The 19,396-nt window shown below is 45.4% G+C and overlaps 2 protein-coding genes across 2 annotated transcripts; both read left to right on the top strand.

The window, feature by feature from the left end:
* Positions 1-526: 526 nt before the first annotated feature.
* Positions 527-4,047, top strand: LOC118788267 (olfactomedin-4-like). Its single transcript, XM_036544222.1, has 5 exons — positions 527-586; positions 1,554-1,676; positions 1,856-2,074; positions 2,685-2,841; positions 3,003-4,047. Exons 1-5 carry the CDS (start codon positions 527-529, stop codon positions 3,827-3,829), a joined length of 1,386 nt encoding a protein of 461 aa, XP_036400115.1. The 3' UTR covers positions 3,830-4,047.
* A 1,042-nt stretch (positions 4,048-5,089) lies between these two features.
* On the top strand, positions 5,090-17,655 carry znrf1 (zinc and ring finger 1). Its single transcript, XM_036544457.1, has 5 exons — positions 5,090-6,153; positions 16,175-16,270; positions 16,581-16,686; positions 17,118-17,202; positions 17,455-17,655. Exons 1-4 carry the CDS (start codon positions 5,763-5,765, stop codon positions 17,173-17,175), a joined length of 651 nt encoding a protein of 216 aa, XP_036400350.1. The 5' UTR covers positions 5,090-5,762; the 3' UTR covers positions 17,176-17,202; positions 17,455-17,655.
* Positions 17,656-19,396: the final 1,741 nt, after the last annotated feature.

The following is a 19,396-nucleotide window of genomic DNA, read 5'->3' as shown; positions in this document are numbered from 1 at the left end:
GCAGGCTAGGGGCAGGGATAGCAGACAAAGAGAAGGGAAGATATTGTGTCCAGATTAATTAGTAATATTTTAATCTGGAAGACGTGAATGAATAATTAATTTATAAATACACACATCACATATTTAAAAGGGATGTAAAATGAATGGGTATAGATGGTGAGGGGGTGGATGGGGGAGGGAAAGAAAGGAGAATAATTCTGAGTCAAACCCTGTGCAGCTAAACCACAGCTGTATGGCAGATGTTCCTGCTTTGCGCAAGTGTCCATTCAGGATGAAGAAATAAGCAGCACGCTGACCACATCCCTCTGGACCATTTTGATATGCTGATTGCTCAAGAAGGAACTTCCCAATACACTCAAAACCACAACTTTCACTTCCCGCCCCCCCACCCCCTCCTTACTCCAACCTCAGCACTTGTGCAGGTGTTGAATGTGGCCTCTTCCTGCCGGTCACATGGTTAAGGCCGCAACGCGGGGACCTGGGTCGTCAGTTTCTGTCCCCCAGCAGCAGTCTGTGCATCCTCACCATGAAGACCTCACGCGCCTCTGCGGCAGTGGCCGCCGTCATCATCTCTGTCCTCGCACAGGTAAGGAATGCTCGGTGGTCAAGGTGAAGACGCTTTCTTCTGAAGGAGGTCAAGGCAGTAATGTGGAGCGGTGGTCAGGGCAGCAGTGTGGAATGGTGGTCAGGGCAGCATTGTAGAGCAGTGGTCAGGTAGCAGAGTGGAGCAGTAGATGTAATACAAAAATGCTGATAAGGGGATTTATAGTTGTGAATAATGGTATTTTTAGCTCTTTTTAGTCTTTGCTCTAACTTTCTGTTGGCATGGAAAATAGAGCATATATAAATAGAAATGAGCAGTGCCAGTTTATACAGGTACATATGCAATAAAAAGCAATAAACCCTACAGGTGAGAAAAAAAAATCGTCCTTTGTATTAGTCACACAAAAACCAACACAAAAAAACCAAAATATGTGCATGCGGTTATTAACTTGAATACATTTTATACCAAGGGTGACTATATGTGATATACAATAAAAGTAATATTAGCATCATGGTACAAGAACAGAAATGAGAACTTTAATGATAGAACAGTGTAATGCTGAAAAGTTGCATGGATGATGTCATGCAGTTGATCTGTACAAATGTAAGAGATGTGTAAAATGTAAGAGCTGCTGACAGTTTCAAAGCCAGAACTTACCCAGGACTCTTTTTGAGAACTGCTGTTGCATCTTCATTATTAAACTCCATTTTTGCACATTTGTGTGAATCAAGTTTTATTCACTTTAAGAGAACAGATCATTTAATATGTATACATGTATATACAGATCTGTATAATCTCTGTGTGTATATATATATATATATATATATATATATATATATATATATATGATTCATATATAATACATATATAAGTCCTGTAGCTCTATGAATGTATATGCAGTAAACTGTGAGTTGGGTTTATACAGCTGTATACAGTGAGCAGTAATCAGCTCTGTGGGTTTATCAGGGCTGTTGCCTGTGCTATGATTGCTCCTCTCCTCATCCTGCAGGTGTCTGAGGGGAAGAGCTGCTTCTGTGATTTGAGGAACACTGGACTCACCTTCCCTGCGGACAGATTACAGAACGTCCTGAACGATGCCAGCGACTGTACCCACAGCATCACTTCCCAGCGTGTAATGCCACGGTCTTTAATTAAAACTCTCCAAAAACATGAACAGAGACAAATATTAATGCTGAACACCCCAGTCTGATTTTAGAAACTATGACCATGCAGGCAACTGTAGCTCTAAGTATGTTTCCCTTCCATCCAGTGGAAATGCAGATAAATGCAGCATATCTGCTCTTCCTCCAGATGACAGACGTAGACATTCTCCTAGACCAGCTGCACTACCGCCTCCAACAGTTACAGGACGATGTGACCCAGCTGGAGCGTGAGGACGACGGGGAGCTGTACGGAGCCGTGTCCCTGCGCATCATTGAGATCGAGCTGGCAGAGGTCCTGGACATTTTGGCCAGACTCAACACCACTAACATCGACCACCAGCGCCTCCGTTCAGGCTCCTCCGCAAAGGTGAGAACCTGCCACGTTAAGGTGAAGCAGGTAGGCAGGTAAGAGCCTGTATGCTACAGGTGAACCAGATCCCACATTACAGGTGGGTGTTACAGTACTGCAAAAAATATTAAGATCATAAGAAATTTAATGATGAGATCAAGCCATTCCGCCCAGCTCTGCACCTCATTTTTTTCTATATTCCAGTCCAGTATTATGGGAAGCTTGGTCTTGAACACTAAGTGTGGTTGTTTCCACTACAAATCCTGGCAAGCTATCCCATGCATTTATATCTCTATGAGGAAAAAATACTTCCTTGTATCAGTGTTAAATTTGCCCTATTAAATTTACCTATCTTATCTAACTTTACTATAGACAAAAAAATATTAAGTATCTTGAGTTTTTCTTCATAACTTATGTGTGATACCTGGAACCAGGTTGCACTTCTCTGTAATTTTTCAAGAACATTCTATGTCCTTCTTATATTGTTTTGGCGCAGGCAACAGTGACGTAAAGAAGAACTAAGTCAGTGTGTGCCTTGGATATGAGTGAAAAGTTGTAACCGTGTTTGTGTTTGTGTGTATGAGGTTCAGTGAAAGTTGATGTGAATTGGCTACTCTCTCATCCTCAGCTGCAGCGCATGAGCGAGGAGATGAAGGCTCTGGTGAAATTTGACCGCTCACTGGTGGTGCAGAAACAGCAGGAGAACCAACGGCTGACGAAGGAATTGGCACAGTGCCAGGCTGAGCTGCAGGTGACCCCAGCCCCACCCTTTATACCTCCTCCAGGTAAGAGTCACCTCTGTAATGCAGAACAGCGACTCAATACCAGGTAACTGCTTCATGACAGAGTTCAGGACCTGCGTTTATCACAAGTCAGGACAGGAGAGGATCTCACCTGCTCATGGAAGCCCTCTTCAGTGTTGCTGTGCCTCTCTTTTCCTCTGCAGGAAACTGTCCCCATGGTCACCTGCTGAACGTGACAGGTCCCAGGACTTACACCCTTACCGAATACGGGACGTCCTACACATATGGTGCTTGGGGTCGTGACCCAAAGCCACCGGCAGGTATGGAGGACTGGTATTGGCTGGTGGTTCTGACCAGCAGCAGCGTCTACTCCAACTATGTGCGCCAGTACAGCAGCCACAGCGCCCTCATCGTGGGCGTTAGCGCCGGGTACGTCACCATCGCCGCGAGCAACCCCACCACCAACACAATACAAGGTCCCAACGTGGTTCTGTATGGAGGTGCGCTGTACTACGGCTGCTACAACTCCCCGAATCTCTGCCGCTTCAACATGACCTCCAGAACCATCACCACCGTCACGCTGCCAAACGCCGGCTACAACAGCAAGTTCAACTTCTGCCACTTGGACAGCTGCTACGGCTACACCGACATCGACGCGACCACTGATGAGTCGGGCCTCTGGGTGGTTTACTCGAACGCTGACAACTACGGGAATGTCGTCCTGAGTGAGGTAGAGCCAAGCAGCCCCCCGACGCTCATAAATACGTGGCGAACCTCCCTGCACAAGCGCACCATCACCAACACCTTCATGGCCTGCGGGGTTCTGTACGCCACACGCTATGTGAGCAAAGAGATCGAGGAAATCTTCTACGCCTTCGACACAGTCACAGGGAAAGAGAGGTATGACCTGAGACTGCAACTCAAGAAGATGTCCACCAACATCCAGTCGCTGAATTACAACCCCCTCGATCAAATGCTGTACGCGTTCAGTGACGCGTACGTTGTCTCATACCAGGTCATCTTTGGGTGAATTACTGCAACACTGCTGCCCCAAGACCACATATGCCTACACCTGACCAAAACCCTGCCACAGTACCACACATATATCTGAGCTGTACGTTTGATCATTTACATGCAAATATCATATTGATGCAAATTATATTAATGCAAAAATACACACATACAATTCAGTTGCAATTGCATTGTCAATATACATCATAAATGCTGTATTCACACATTTTTCACATGGCTTTGAAGAAGCACGAGGCTGTTGTAGTGATTAAATGAATAAAATATGTTGAATGCTGTACAAATCTGTTAACACTGTCAGTTAATCTGATCTGACCAGAAAGACAACACTGAAGACCTCAGACAACCTGGCACTCACACCTGTGTGTGTACATTTGTGTGTGTGTGTGTGTACATTTGTGTGTGTGTGTGTGTGTGTGTGTGTATGTATCCATGTATGTTCAAGCATGTGTATGAATGTGCGTATGTGTGTTGCTATGAATATGCCTGAGCAGGTGCATGCATGTGTGTGTGTGTACTATACATAGAGAGAGGGCAGAAGAGAAACACAGCAATTCATGTCCTTTCTCAAATCTCCTGGGGGACAAAATCAGTTAATGATATAGCCACAATATGAAAAGGGTGTGTTGTAGGCTTTTGGATATGTTCTTTGTCTCCTCATTCCATTTCATATGCATGGTCCTCTTGACTCCATGTTGTGTTTGTACATCAAAAATCACAGTTAACATTACCATGTATGATCATGGTAACTGAAGAGGTAATCCTCGAGTATCCCTACGTCCTACTTCTTAAGGCTCTAAAATAGTGTGTGTTCCATTCACACATCACAATTAATTAACAAATAACAGTTTATTTATTCATTAGAATTTTGGATCGATTCTCAAGGAACACATATGTGCACGATGCATTCTGTTTTCACACATTATGTCGAGGATAACCTGCTTTTGAATACATGAACAGAAGCATAATGGTTGCTCTGCCTGCTGAAGCGTTTCCCTCATAACGATAGCAATATCACAGTCACATCTCAGTTCTGACACTGCGCGTACGCTCAACCGGAGACGAGACAGACAAAAGCCGCGGTCTACAAGTCTAGCATTTCCGTTGGGAAGGCAGTTAACAGCCTGACTCTTTTTATTAATTCATCTGGTTTAAAAAATCTGTACTCTCTCTCTCTCTCCTCGTCCTCTCTCTCTCCCTTCACACATCCCCACACTGGTAATCCGCGTTTGCGCACTGAGTGCCTCTATTGTCTCGCGGCGGCAGGTCAGACGAACGAGCGCAGATATGAGAAAACAGGGGAGCGGCACGCGCTGACCCGAATCTGCGGGCACACCGAGAACACAGCCGACGCGCACCGTCGGCGGACGGACCGGCAAGAGAGCGGCTGCCATGGTGTGATCTACCGAGCTGCACTCCAGGAGAAGACAATCATTTCAAAAAAAAAAAGTCGAGGATACTGCGGATGAGCGCGGCGGCTCTTGCAGCCGCGGTTTCTCTGTACGCTTGTCATCCCTGTTGTGATTTCGGCAGCCTGCCGTGTCATTCGGCGAAAGGGGGAGAACGTGTTGCGTTTTTACATTCTCGGCCATCCTCCGAGGGGAATTGTACGTTCTGTTTAATTTGACGGCGATTGTTAATCCGCCCTGTGCCGTTTCTTTGTGAGGGTTACTTGGGTCATTCCGCTCGCTCATGTTCCGGTTAGGGAAATACGCTGTTGCGTCTGCTAGGCACAGCTGGTTTAGTCAGACTTGACAACCTGGGTATTTTTAGCTGGCGTTTGTCGCTGGCAGAAGCGGATCTGGGGTTTAGAGACCACTGCAGACAGGCGCGTCAGGGGCCGATTCCGCAGACGGCTCTCGATTGACAGCAGACCCCCCAATTTAGCGAAAGTCTCCCCCACCCCCCTCCCCTCCCCGCCCCTTTTCCTTCGGATGGGGGGCAAGCAGAGCACGGCGGGGCGGCCTCGGGGAGCCTTTCCCGGTGTCTCGACGGATGACAGCGCGGTGCCACCCGCGGCTCACTTCGGGCACTACCGGCCGGGCGGCACCATGGGGCTGCGGAGCCGCTCCGTCAGCTCGGTGGCCGGGATGGGCATAGACCACAACGCGGCTGTGCCGTTCGGATTTTACACCGCCCGGGGGACAGGGGACTCGGACAGAGCCGGCGGGGGCTCCAACGGGTCCAACGCCGCCCACGGGAACGGCTTCCAGGAGGCGGGCAGCGGGCACCACACGGACGGTATGCTGTACCTGGGGTCCCGGGCGTCGCTGGCAGACACCTTGCCCCTCCACATAGCGCCCCGGTGGTTCAGCTCTCATAGCGGTAAGTGCGGGTCCCTGACAGAATTCATCACAGACATGGGGGGCTACAGTAGATGACATCATCAGTAAATGTTCACAGAACGGCCTTCTTACATTCAGCACTGGAAAGGGGTGTCAGTGCAAACGGTGGAGTGAGGGATGGAGGTACAGACATCAGGGTGTGCACTGTAAACCACAGCCATAGATTATCAGCAGCACTGTCTGACTCGTCGCTCTGCCGTCAGCCAAGCCGCACACAGGTCGTCCGTCCGCTGCGTTAATAAGAACATTGATGGATCGCACGTCCGTGATTTTCAGTGTCTTGTTGTGAGTAATGAGCCTCTGGAGCCTTGTTGCCAAATCTGGCTGAGACAATTAGCCGGTAATTAGCGCGGGGCGTCACCATTATCGTCTGCCGACCTCACACCACAGCGTGTCTCGCAGCGCGGCTGGGCCCAAGCCACTAACATATGCTGCGCACGGGTGTCTCCCGGCGCAGGGTAACGCAGGGAGGCCGGGGGGAGAGACGGCCCTCATATCTGAGCTATGTGGTCTCTCTCCTCTCCTTGGATCAATCGGCTGAAACACCAAACAGGGATTGATGAGGCCTGGCAGCAGGGCGCTGATTGGGAGGGACAGTTTGCTTCACTGGCAAGTTTCCCTCTCGCGCCTGGTGGTGGAGTGACCGTCTGCTGCCTCCTCGGCTGTGAGGCCCTACCCCGCGTCACGGTTCCGTTCGGATGAGCCCATAGAAGCTACAGGGGATGCATTCTAACCAAGCATGCTCAGTTCCTGCAAACACGAACACTTATTTTCTGTACTTGTTACATAAACAGTGCATCCACCAACTTATGACATCACGTCTGATTACATTGCCCTGACTCAGTTTACTCTTTGAATCTTGTGATTTTTTTCCCCCTGATCACAGTAGCACCAAATCACGCTGTCGACCTCTAAAGAACCACTAGTTAATGGATCACGTCTTCCACATTACTCATCCATACCCACATTATGCATAAATACATTTATTTTTTGATTGACGGAATTGTTTCTTGTTATTGCTTGCTGAATTACATATTGAATTCCATAAATATGCTGAACAGTACATTTAATTTTATGTGCTGCGATACCACAGTACAACAAATAAATTTGGTCGTTCACTGAAATTTGTTCAGTTGGTTTAGCCATGCCACATTAGGTGTGTCTAAACTGGTGGAAGCCAATTACCTGTATGTTCTTTCCATTTTGTTCCTGCACTGTTGTTTATGTTTGAGTAGAGCCTCATTAGCAAGTTAACACCAGCAGCTAATGGCTTCTCAGTCTTTTCCTCTCTCTTGATGTAATTTGCTCCCCAAAGGTGCTTGACACAACATTGTGGCTGATGCTTACTGCATAAATCTCAACAACTGTGTTACAGACTGACACCTCATGTTTGGCTTTTCTTTGTATGCATAAATATGTCAGTGAGGTTTGTGCAATAAAAACGGCATGTCCCTTTTTAAAATAACCTTTCCAAAATCCAGCTTGAGGGTAGGGAAGGGTTCCATTTTTATTCAGGTTAGACAGACAGTTCCATTTCATCATTGCTGTAAAATTGATTCAACAGTTTTACCTTAAATATCACAAAAAGGTTTACCAGAATGTAGCAGTAGATTATATGCAATAAAAACTTAATTGGGTGGAATGGAGTGGGATATTTGTTCTCCCTCAAAACAGCCCCCACAACCCCCAATACACCACACCCTACCCTTTCTGTCAATCTTCAAATGAATCCTACCTCCCTGATGTAATGGAAGCCTTCAATTGACAGCTGGAAGGTGAAGTTCCTGGTCTACAAAATGTGTAGTTATGTTTATATGTATTATCTTCTGACAGTCAGTAGAGCATCATGCAATCACACATATATTTTTGTTTCATTGCAAACAGAATAAGTGCTGAAGTAATGAATGGGGTTGTATTTGATATGGTTAAATGACTTTATAGAGGGGACTCTGCTATGTTCCTTGGACTATTAATCTGTTGGGTGAATCTGTTCAAGCCTTTATTATCCTACACTTTATTTTGGAATCAGAGGTTACAGCCTGCTTCAGGCCTGTTAGGGGATTCAGAGATATACACAGTTTCAGGGTGCTGTTCTTGCACTGTAATATGAACTAGGTTTTTCAGTTGCGGTATGATCCAAAATATCTGAGATAATCTCTCCACAGCACTGACTGACTCAGTGATGACTGAGACTAAGTTCAACCTCCACATACACACACGCTCACACACACACACACACACACACACACACACACACACACACACACACACACATACACACACACACACACACACACACACACACACACACATAAAGTAAGCACACAATAGGCAGGTAAATGGTCCAGGAGGACAGGAAGTTTTCTCATCTCAGCCACTCCCAGGTCACAGTGATCACACAGAGTCTGTTTCCTGCTCTTCCAGGTCTTTTTTTCGCTGTCCTGAAACCGTAGATTTATGGCCTTTGGGGGTCTTTTATGGAGCCAGGATACTTCTGTTTCACTCTTTGGTAGCACTCCATTTTGTTTTGTTTCTTTAATTTAAAATCATTTTGCCAATAATTCTCTCCCTCTCTTTATCTTTCTCTCTCTCTGTCTTCCTGCCCCACTCCCAGTTCAGACTTAATTCAATTCAAGTGGCTTTATTGGCATGACAAAGAATCATTTGTGTTGCCAGAGTACATTCACATTTACAACAAATATTACAAGAAATTCACTGGTTTAAAAATGATATTAGAATTTTTTTTTAATTATTTAAGCATGAATATAACTGATTTAGCTTACAAGTTTCTGCTTGATTTATGTGACCGCTCAAGAATGATAGACAATTTTCAAACGTTTTACCCTGCGAGGAACAGCAGTGAATTGGATTAGGTTTAATTAGTGCATTATAAGTGAATTGGATTAATTTCATTCTGTTATATCCTTTATATATATATGTGTATTTTTTATGTTTTGTAATACCATGCTGCTCTATACTGAGCTCTCCTTGACTGCAGTGTGAGCACGTTCTACCTCGTTTTTCTGCCTGTAGGTTTGCTTGTATTGGCCAGTCTCAATGTCCAGTCAATGTCCTGCCAGCAATTTTCACTGCTTCTCTGCTCTGTATCACTCGCTCAGCTAAAGTGGACCATCTGTTTAGGACCATGTACCAGTCCAGCTTGCTTTGCCTTTTTGTGTCCACTTCCTGATGGATGATGTAGTTTCTCCTGTGTTTTGTAGGGGTTTGTCTTTCCTACACTCTCCTATCCCTTCATTTTCTCCCTCTCTCTCTATCTCTCATCTCCCCATTCCCATAACTTCCTCAAATGCACTAAAAGGCATTAAATGAGGCATTAAAGACGCAACAAATGGTTTTGTCTCAAATACTGTACTGTACCAATAAAGACCACAATGTAAGACGAACCGTACCTTGTGGCAGAAATAAAACTGGCTGCACGTAACAATGGCGGCACTTACGACAGCTTAATTTGCGATCCCGCGTTCAAATCAAAGGAGGTGAAATACCAAGGGGGTCAGTTTTTTTTTTTCCAGTAAATGAGTTCAGCGTCGCGTGTGTCCTCCATTTGCTGCCAGCGGTGCTCATGCCAGTCGTGGCGCTGGCAGCGCGACGCTGAGTGCTTCGCGGTCAGGTCTTCACCTGCTGCAAACCGCCACTCGTCACCGGGTGTGACATTGTGGGGAATTTGTGCTTTGGCCGGCCTCTGTCGGAGCGCTTAGGAGAGACATGTCGCTGTGTGCCAGCCATTCTCTTACGAGCCAGGCTCTGTATGGTATGCCTCGCTCTGAAGCTAATTTCTTGCTGCGGTCTGTGAGCCGATCTGACCAGGGGCCAAGTTGTGGTGTTTAGGGTGGAGGATGTCAGTTGCTCGGTTAAGTGACCTTGTGCAGAGGTTGGTGAAGTGTGGCAGTGCTGGCCACTGCCGGTTCACAGTCTCGTCTTAGTGTTTTATGACTGCAGACATGAAATTGTCTACCGGTGCACATCAAAGTACCTGAAGCCCCTGGACTGCCATTTTCTTCCCTGAGAATAACAGCGGCCACTGCCCCCCCCACTTTCACATTTGTACATCAACATACCCTTCTTCCATATATGGTGTGTTATAAATTTGCCAGAGGCTGAGATGAGGTGATCTAAGTTTGGTTAATTGCTTGTTTGGAAAGAAGGTCAGTGAAAATTGTGTCTACATTCACAAGCATACTGTATATTTCTGGGAACATATACTTAATGCCTCTCAGTATATGTGACCATTTTCTTGATACACAAAGAGAGAGGGGAAAGAGAGAGAGAGAGAGAGAGAGAGACAAGAACAGAATCAGATTAAGAGACAAATAAGAGAGAGACTTCCTGTTTTGACTCACAATTTTCTGTCATTACTGTTCCGCAGCCTCCTCAACAGAGTGATGGCTGTCAGACCTCCCACAGATCTCAAAAGTATGATTTCAAACAGCCAGCCAATCAGTCGGCGTGGGGGTTTTGATGACAGCACTTGGTCTCTTTGTAAGGGGTTTTTTTTTTTTTTCTAGGGCAAAGACTGTACTTGGTTCAGGCTTGAAGTGATTCTGACTGTGATGGTCGCTGTCATTCAGTGGAGCCCTGAAAGAATATGGTCTCTGTGAGTGAGAGTAACAAAAGCCCCACAAAGCTACATTGCACCACACTCTGCTGCACTATGGCACACCCTGACCCAGAATTTCCTACAACACAACACACAATTCCCCCCCCCACCAGTGCACTCTTTTGTGCTGTCTCACCCCAGTAATGGTTACCCTTTTAAACACTAATATGTCCGTTTTCGTTTTTAAAAGTGCACGTAACTGTCAGACAGGGCATGAGGTTGTCACACAATATATGAGCATTCTGACTTTGGCATGACGTAAACTCAGAACCAAGTGGAAGGTCTGTGAAGGTCTGGATACTGTTTGAGTTTGCTGGCCAAGTCATGAAACGTTTGCCCTTTGAGTTAGCTTATATTGCACATAAGTTCTAACTGGACAGAGCAACAGATAACATAATAATACAGTGTTAAGTAAAGTAATAATGATAACATATACTATATATAACAGGTAACATATAACATAATAATGCAGTGACACTAAACAGACAATTACAAATAAGACAACAGTTGTAGTCACACCACATATGTACTCATCACAAACCAGGTTAGTGGCGAGGATTTTTTAAATGGATTATAAGCAACGTCAGTCATTACAGTATGTATTCGCACATGCACACAAAAAGCAAACCAGAAGCTTTCCTAATTAAAATGGGTGTTTGGTGTTTATCATTATGTTATGGTTTTTTGTTTTTATGGTAACTATTGATTAAAACCGAAGTGTAAAATGACAATGTAAAAGGAAATGACTAGCAAACACAACAATCGAACAATAAGATGATTTATTTGAAGGTTAAAAAAAATAATAATTTCAAAATCTTTCTCCTCTCTCTCATTCTCTCATTCTTGTTTCCATGGGAACTGCTGCTCTTTCCTGTAAAGTGGAGAGTTTGGAGTGATCTCATCGAAACAGTGCCTTATATGGCTGTCAGCTGTTCCGTCCAGGAAGTGGGACAACCACCACTCAGTCCTTGGTTTCTGCAGATTCTGTTCAAAGGGACAACCTGTTCATGTGCTGGAGTTAGGCCTGTGGTCTCCATAGTAACTACCAGGGTGCAGATTCACCTCCTGTTGAGCCGTCTCCTGATACACACACACACACACACAGAGCTGGATCAGAGCTGATTCAGGCCCAGTGTGTCAGTGCTGCTGTTATCAGCCTAATGGAAGTTGGAGACAGTAAGCAGGAATGTCCTTGACTTGACAAAGCTGAGCGGCTGGATTTAAAATGAAGGTGTTTGTTTTGTGGGCGCTGCTGTGACAAGCTCACAGGCTTTAGAGGGGGCGGGGTGTTACAGTGGGGTGTAGCAGGGCATTCTGGGTAAGGTGAGGCATTACTTGTGTATAGCAGGCATCCTTATCGAGAGAGCAACAACACTACAGAGGGCTGAGTGCGGGTACTGTATAAAATCCAAAACTGTAAATTCCAACAAAATTATAGGTTATCATTATAATAAGCTACTAATCCTACACAGAGGTATCAGCAAAAACGTACAGGGCTGAGAGGAATCTGAGTTGCACCGACACTGCGTGAAATCAGCAGTCAGGGAAGGCCTGCATATCTCCTGGGTACGCAAGTGCCGTTGGGTTCACTTCAAATGCTGGGAGGGTTGCATCGCAGTTAGCGCTGGAGGGTGTAAAGGAAGATGGGGCGTTCCTGCAGTGAACTGGATTATATTTCAGAGGAGAGACTTTGTCTGGTGGTGAGTCAGAAAAAAGGGTGCCCCGTGCAGAGCCTTGGGCAGGGTCAAGGGGCAAAACAGTGATGAGCAAATCAGGGCTGTTTGCTGTGGTGGTGGATCTTGGGAACCCCCCCACACAAATGGTTTAACATTGATACGCATCAACTCCTTAGCATCAGCTGCGCTCACAACATACTAACGAGCTTCTCTGGAGAAAAGTTGCCATAAGATTGCACATGCAGTCAGTGATTATGCACTTTCATTTCACAGAGCCCTGATACCATCCATCACTTTGGTCTGAGTGTTATTTATAGGATCCATATGTTTCCTATAGTTTGGTCTGAATGTTGTTTGCGCAGTGCTGATAGTGCTTCACAGACCCCGCGAAGGGACATTGTCATAGCCGGTTCAGTATTAGTGGGCAGTTTCTGAGCTGTGGAGACGCAAGTCCCTTGTTGACAGTAAATTCTGTATTATTTGCCAGGGGGAATTGGGCCAGACTGCAGGCGTGACATAAAAGATGTATAGAGCACGGGAAGAGTGGGGAGATTTATGCCTTAAAGGTACAGTCCATATGGACAAATTCCTTCTGCGCCCGCAACAGGGGAAATTAAACGCAGCTGCATTTCACACCCTTGGCTGCATGGCAGAGTCTCAGTAAATGTGTAGTAGAGTGATTGTATCGGTCTTGGTGTGGCTTTGTTAGAGGGTATTTACTCTGTTGATCAGTATATATGCATAGTATGCGTATGTGTACTAGGCAGAGAGCAGTTGTACTGGCATGTAGGTGTGTTTGTTTGTGTGAGGAGTCCGGTACTTTTCCAAGGACCCCAATGATTCAGTGTTAGTGATGCAGCATATGTGATGTAGCGTCTGGGATGAGGCCACAGGCAGTTCATTGCTGTAGCAATCACCCAATTAAGGATATCTGCTCTCTCTATCATCTGTAATCTAGAACTCTGCTACAGACCAACAGACTTCTCCGGCACAACAGGTCTGCAGAGGTTTTTTTTTTTTTTACATCACATCCTCTCTCTGGCCTCAGCTCCTGTGCAGTGGAATCAGAACCTCTGAGGTGTGACATCCCTCCTGACAGAGCCTCTCTCTCCCCGGCTCTATCTCCTTTACTACTTTTCTCTCCTCCGTCGTTCCTCTTCCTTCTCCCCCTTTCTCCCTCCCTCTCTCTCTCTCTCTCTCTCTCTCTCTCTCTCTCTCTCTCTCTCTCTCTCTCTCTCTCTCTCTCTCTCTCCCTCTCTCTCTCTCTGTCTCCCCGAGGAGCAGCTGGAAATAGCAGTCAGTGGAGAAGTGGGTCAGGCACCGTGGGGGTTGGGGTGGGGTGGGGGGCAGCTGTAGACTGTGCTCACGCTCTGTCTCCCTCCCTCTCTCCTTTTGCTCTCCCTTTCTTTCTCCCTCCTGTTTCTCTCTTTGCTTTTCTTCCTTTCCCTCTCATCCCCTCATCCCTCCCTCAGCCCTTCAAATGAAACATTTTATTTGAATCGGAAGCCAAATAATGCAACAGTCGTGTCTGAGCTGTGAGAGAAATAAAATTCTGCACTGGTGAATGAGAAGGAGTCCCAGAATCATGCCGTTATTCGCTGTGGGAACAGGCTCTGACTTTGCTGCAATCCCTGGCCCTGATTTGCTTAGAGGACAGGCTTTGACTCCACCCAATATTCAGGTCAGAACAGGCAAGATGTCACATGCAGCTCAGAACAGCTATGAGGTCACGTTCACCTCAGATCAATTATGAGGTCACATTCACCTCAGAACAGCTGTGAGGTCATGTTCAACCCAGACCAGCTTATGAGGTCGTAGTCAACTCAGAACAGCTATGAGGTAACATGCAGCTCATAACTAGCATGACATCGCATTCCACTCAGAGGAGCTGTGAGGTCACAATCAGCTGAACGCAGCCATGAGGTCACATTCAGGTCTCACATGCACTTCACTTGCTCTGTGGATTAGAGGTGAGGATGTTACATGCATGACAGTATTGCTGAAACAAACATCCCACTGGCTGAAACCAGAGGTGGAAATCTACAGTCTGAAAAAGCAGAGGGACTTACATATTTTTGTTCCACCCATGCCCTAAACCCGCTGATTTCACTAATTAGGCCCCTTCTGGCTGAAAAATTGTTAGAAAATCCAAGTGATTGGAACAAATACTGGGAGTACTTCTGTGCTCCACGCTCAGGCTTTTCCACCTCTGGCTGAAAGTGATCAGCTTACATGCCGCGCTTCAGTTAGTTTCGTTAGCTTGTTTTGCTATTTTCTGTTTATCAGCTTGTGAGGAAAAAAGCATGTGTGCGCCATACAAATGTACTAATCTGCGTAAGTGACGCAAGGATGAAATACTTTCCATTCACAAAATTAGTGAGGAAAGCAAATGTAAGCCACTGACCAATGTTTCAATGGCAAGTCAAAGTGAGTGGTTTGTTCATGATTTATATTAAACTAATTCATACACTGAAGATGTAGCTAACATGCTAGGTATCTGGCTAGTAGAATAAAGGCAATGCTTTAAAAGATAATTAAACACTTAGAAAAATGCAACATTGTAGTGGAGGCACAGCTAATGTGCTGTGATTATGAGGTGGCTAATTAGTTAGCTGGCCTGCACAGTACATTTCCACAGGCCATGTGACCAGCCTGGATTTAATCATTTAGTTAAAGTAGCTAGTTAGCATGTGAAATAAATGATTTTTTTTTATCTTTGCACCAGGACAATGTGCATCTTATTCCTAAACTACATGTTTATATCTGTTATCTTCCATTTTAAATTAGGTTTTCTGTGAATGGATAATCTTAATAATAATTAAATTATATATTATACTGTTCCATTAGTGTCTTCTTTAATGAACTAAAATGCATGTATATTTAGTTATACCTCATCAGTAATCTATGTAATTATGAACTAAGTATAAACCAGTGACAATGTCATGGTCCAGTGATTTTGGGGTTAACGAAAAGGAGACATACACACTAACTTCCTACAGCTCCTGGTGTCTCCTAACTCTCTGGTTCTGCTCAGCGTTCCGTACTGTGAGTGCAACAGGTTGTCACACTGAGAGACCAGTATTCTCCATTGAAATCACCCGTTAAAGCTGTTGCTAGTCAACACCGTTACCAAGGGAGGGGTTTTCTCCATCCGAGAGAAAACAGAGAGACAGGAAGGGCCGTTCGCAGTGACTCATGAGCTGTGAATCTTCACAGGTTGACTGCTTGCTTAGCATATAGCTACTAACTACAGTAATACCAATCTCAAGTCCACACTGCACTAAGAAATAGAAGGTGGCCGTGGTCTCCACGTATGTATCAAATGAATCCTGCTAGGCAGGAACAAAAATACCTTTTCACTGCCCTCTGGTGGAGATGACTAGAAGTTGGTGACGCAGACCACCTCCCTCTGTGGACTTTCTTTGAACTAAGAGAGAAGACAGTGTTCTACAGCAAGAAATTAATACATTTGCATTTTTTTGTTTCAGCTTGGCTTAAGCTGTTACAAATAATTTTAAGTAGCTGTCTATTGTTAATCTTGGTAGTTTGACAAATATAAGGATTAAATTTCAGGTTCATTATAGTGAGATCATAAAGCTTCCTCAACAAACACACAGACACGCACTCATTTTCTGTCTCTCATGCATACACACACCGTCATGCATTCATACCACACACTGACAGTTTCCCTCTTTCTCTCTCTGCAGGGTTCAAGTGTCCTCTATGCTCCAAGTCTGTGGGGTCCAATGAGATGGAGGTTCACTTCATCATGTGTCTGAGCAAGCCCCGCCTCTCCTACAATGGTGAGTGACACACACTCTCCCTGAACGCTCTCCACTTCACCTTCTGTTGCAGTCACACATTTGCCTGCGGTGCAGTGAGTCAGTGCTGTATTGTTCTGTTGCGTTGTGTTGTAATCATGTCTCCCTTGCTGTGTTATGCTGTGTTGCTCCATTGCATTGTATTGATCAGTTGTACCTGCACTCGTACTGTGATATGCTGTCCTGTTGTGCAGCGTCACGCTTTCTGTCTGTGACGCGTTGTGTACTCTCGTGCTCGTGTTCTCCGGTCGTGCTCGTGTCCCGCTCACACCTCTCTACCTTTATTGTGTAGATGATGTGCTGGCGAGGGATGCTGGCGAGTGTGTGATTTGCCTGGAGGATCTGCAGCAGGGAGACACCATTGCCAGACTGCCATGTCTCTGCATCTACCACAAAAGGCAAGAGAGGCTCTGGACCTCGAAACGGGGGGGGGCAGGTGCTGCCTGCTGTATATCACAGCTTTCCTCTAAAATAGTTGGTACATGTGCACACCCACACGCATCTATGTATAACCCAGATTTCCATTCAGGGCTTTGAAGAGAGGCAGTGTTTCACAGCTCCTCCGTTTTTTTTTCCCCAGATTGATTGATGTGTGATTATATTGTCTTTCTAATATTTTAATATTGATTTTCTCAGAACCTTTGCACTGAAACATAGTGGAATAATAAACACCTCTGTGGGCAGAGGAAGAGAAGACCTGATTAAATATGCAGCAGGGTAACCTGGAGTGAGGCGTAATTATGAATATGATAACAGGAATGAAGGGTCTTGAAAAGAGTGATTAACTGTGTAGTTCCGAATAATAAAACTGCAGTATCTGTCTCTGCAGCTGTATAGACTCCTGGTTTGAGATTAATCGGTCCTGCCCTGAACACCCTTCTGACTGACCCACAGCTAACTCTCTACTGCTATAGGTAAGAGCACACACAAATGCACTGACACATACACTTACGTATATACATTTACACAGCACGCCTACACACAGAAGCATGGATGTACACAAACCCACCCTTACACACACACACACACACACACACAAACACACACATAATTTAGTCAGCTTCTCACCTCTGCCCTCCTCTCTCTCTCTCTCTCTCTCTCTCTCTCTCTCTCTCTCTCTCTCGCTTCTCTCTATCCCTCTCTGTCCCTCTCTGCTTCTCTCTCAGGGCACTTTATGGACCTAACCTGGACATCTGGATACTGAAAGCAACCAAAAATCATTCAACTAATCAATAGAGGATACAGAACAAAGTGAACCAAATGAAAAAAAAAAAACATCAAACCACACTGACACCTCTGAAGGAGACCTGGAGCCCCTTCCCTCCTGCTTTCTGCCCCCCTCCTCCTGCGGCTGCCGCCTCCCTGCCTCCCCACCCCCCAACTCCCTCCCCCCCGCTCTGCAGCACCTGCAGTACCCCCCCACCCTGGCCTGACGCTCCGCCCCGCCCTCTCCCTGCACCGAGTCTTCACACAGAGGAGGAGGGGGGGGGGGCGGAGGAACACTCATCCTGGAGCAGAGCTGGCAAGCAGGTTCCATTTCCTGTTTGGAGGCGGGCCTTCCTGTTCATGTCAGCGCGTCTCATACGATGGGAGTTACTCGTGCATTTTCTTTGATTTCCAAATGGAGTACTTGTGTGTGTGTGTGGGGGGGTGGGGTTGGGTAAGGGTGAGACGGTGGTACCGTGTGTGTGTATGTGCGTGTGTAAATCCGGGGGAGGGGAGGGGTGAACTTCTGGAGGAACTCCATATCTGAATTTTTTGCGGGAGGGGGAGATGTCTCATTTTCTCTGACCATGTGAAGATTTAACGCATGCGACGCCGCGGAGGGGTCAGGGGTCACTTACGGGACTCTGCTGCGTGGTGGTCTGTCTTTGAAATGTTTACAGATGTGTTTAGTTTGTCTCTTCCCTGTACGTGTGCGTGTGTTTCTGAGTGTTTCTTTTTTGCGCTGATGTTTACAATTCATTGAAATTAAAAAAAAAAAAAAACAAATGGGACTAGCACCACATCCTCCTCTTTCTTCTGTTTTTTTTTTTTTTCCCTGGGTAACTTTGTAGAAAGGGTGAGGACCCAACAGCAGTGTCAGTAATCACGGTTTCTGCCTGTGAATTTGTGAAATTGTCGGGGCAGTATGACTGTACAGTGTGTGTGTGCATGTGCATCGGTTTGTGTGTGTGTGTGTGTGTGTGTGTGTGTTTGTGTGTGTGTGTGTGTGTGTGCAGTTTCATGACGACACAGGTGTGTTCTGGTTTGGTCTGTGACCAATTTCATACCATCAGCAGTGGTGCTGAGTGGACGACACAGAAAAAAAAAAGGCCAACAGTCATTATTCATCCTAACTGCAGGTACACAAGTGGCTCGTTAAACTGAGCAATATGAAGTCACATAATCAATCCGTTATAATTACCCAACACCCTTACTCTGTCTGCCAGCCCCCCCGCAGGGGCAGAGATCTTTCCTTTAGTTCATTTTCTTTAATGCTCTCGTTTTGCGATGTCATGCTTAACAGAATTCTGCACTGATCTTAAAATCATTTGATTTATTCTTCCCTTTGGCTGCGGCCAGCTTCAGGGTATCCACTCTTTGTCAACATCAGTGACTCAGCACATAATTCTTCACAGGCTGACAACCTAAAACATGAATGTCTCCTGTTACCTGTTACTTCTGCAAATTCTTTTTCACAGGTATGATTAAATGCCTGTTTTTTTTGGAGGGCCACAATCTGTAAGATAATATTAATGTGCAATGTATGAGATGAATATTATACAGCCATGTATAATTAAAACATTGTGTTTTCTTTAGTTTTAAAAACAACATGTGATGATTAAAATGTAAAAAAAATCATATCTTCTTTAATGAAGAGATGTGATCAGTAATAGGGATGTGACATGCTGCAGTGAAATGTTATTAAATGAAGGTCACACCCAGACTAGAGTGGATCATCTGACTCTTTCAGAATCTGTGTACTTACCTTGAATTGTCCACTAGAGGGGGTGAGGGGGATAGTTTTGGAAGTTGCGCATAGCCCACAGTCAACATTTGAGAAATCAGAATTGTGAAAAGGCTTAAAAAATAGATTACATAATTACCCAGAATTACTATGAAATC

Source organism: Megalops cyprinoides, chromosome 13 (assembly GCF_013368585.1).
Source record: "Megalops cyprinoides isolate fMegCyp1 chromosome 13, fMegCyp1.pri, whole genome shotgun sequence".
NCBI classification, from domain to species: Eukaryota; Metazoa; Chordata; class Actinopteri; order Elopiformes; family Megalopidae; genus Megalops; species Megalops cyprinoides.
The sequence above is the reverse complement of the archived record's forward strand: the minus strand, read 5'-3'. Positions and strand labels throughout refer to the sequence as shown.

Excerpts from the sequence above, each read along its gene's own strand:
- LOC118788267 (XM_036544222.1), top strand. The coding sequence starts at position 527 with ATGAAGACCTCACGCGCCTCTGCGGCAGTGGCCGCCGTCATCATCTCT. Across the intron at positions 587-1,553 it reads TCATCTCTGTCCTCGCACAG|GTGTCTGAGGGGAAGAGCTG; the intron begins GTAAGGAATGCT and ends CTCATCCTGCAG. Across the intron at positions 2,842-3,002 it reads ACCCTTTATACCTCCTCCAG|GAAACTGTCCCCATGGTCAC; the intron begins GTAAGAGTCACC and ends TTTCCTCTGCAG.
- znrf1 (XM_036544457.1), top strand. The coding sequence starts at position 5,763 with ATGGGGGGCAAGCAGAGCACGGCGGGGCGGCCTCGGGGAGCCTTTCCC. Across the intron at positions 6,154-16,174 it reads GTGGTTCAGCTCTCATAGCG|GGTTCAAGTGTCCTCTATGC; the intron begins GTAAGTGCGGGT and ends CTCTCTCTGCAG. Across the intron at positions 16,271-16,580 it reads GCCCCGCCTCTCCTACAATG|ATGATGTGCTGGCGAGGGAT; the intron begins GTGAGTGACACA and ends TTTATTGTGTAG.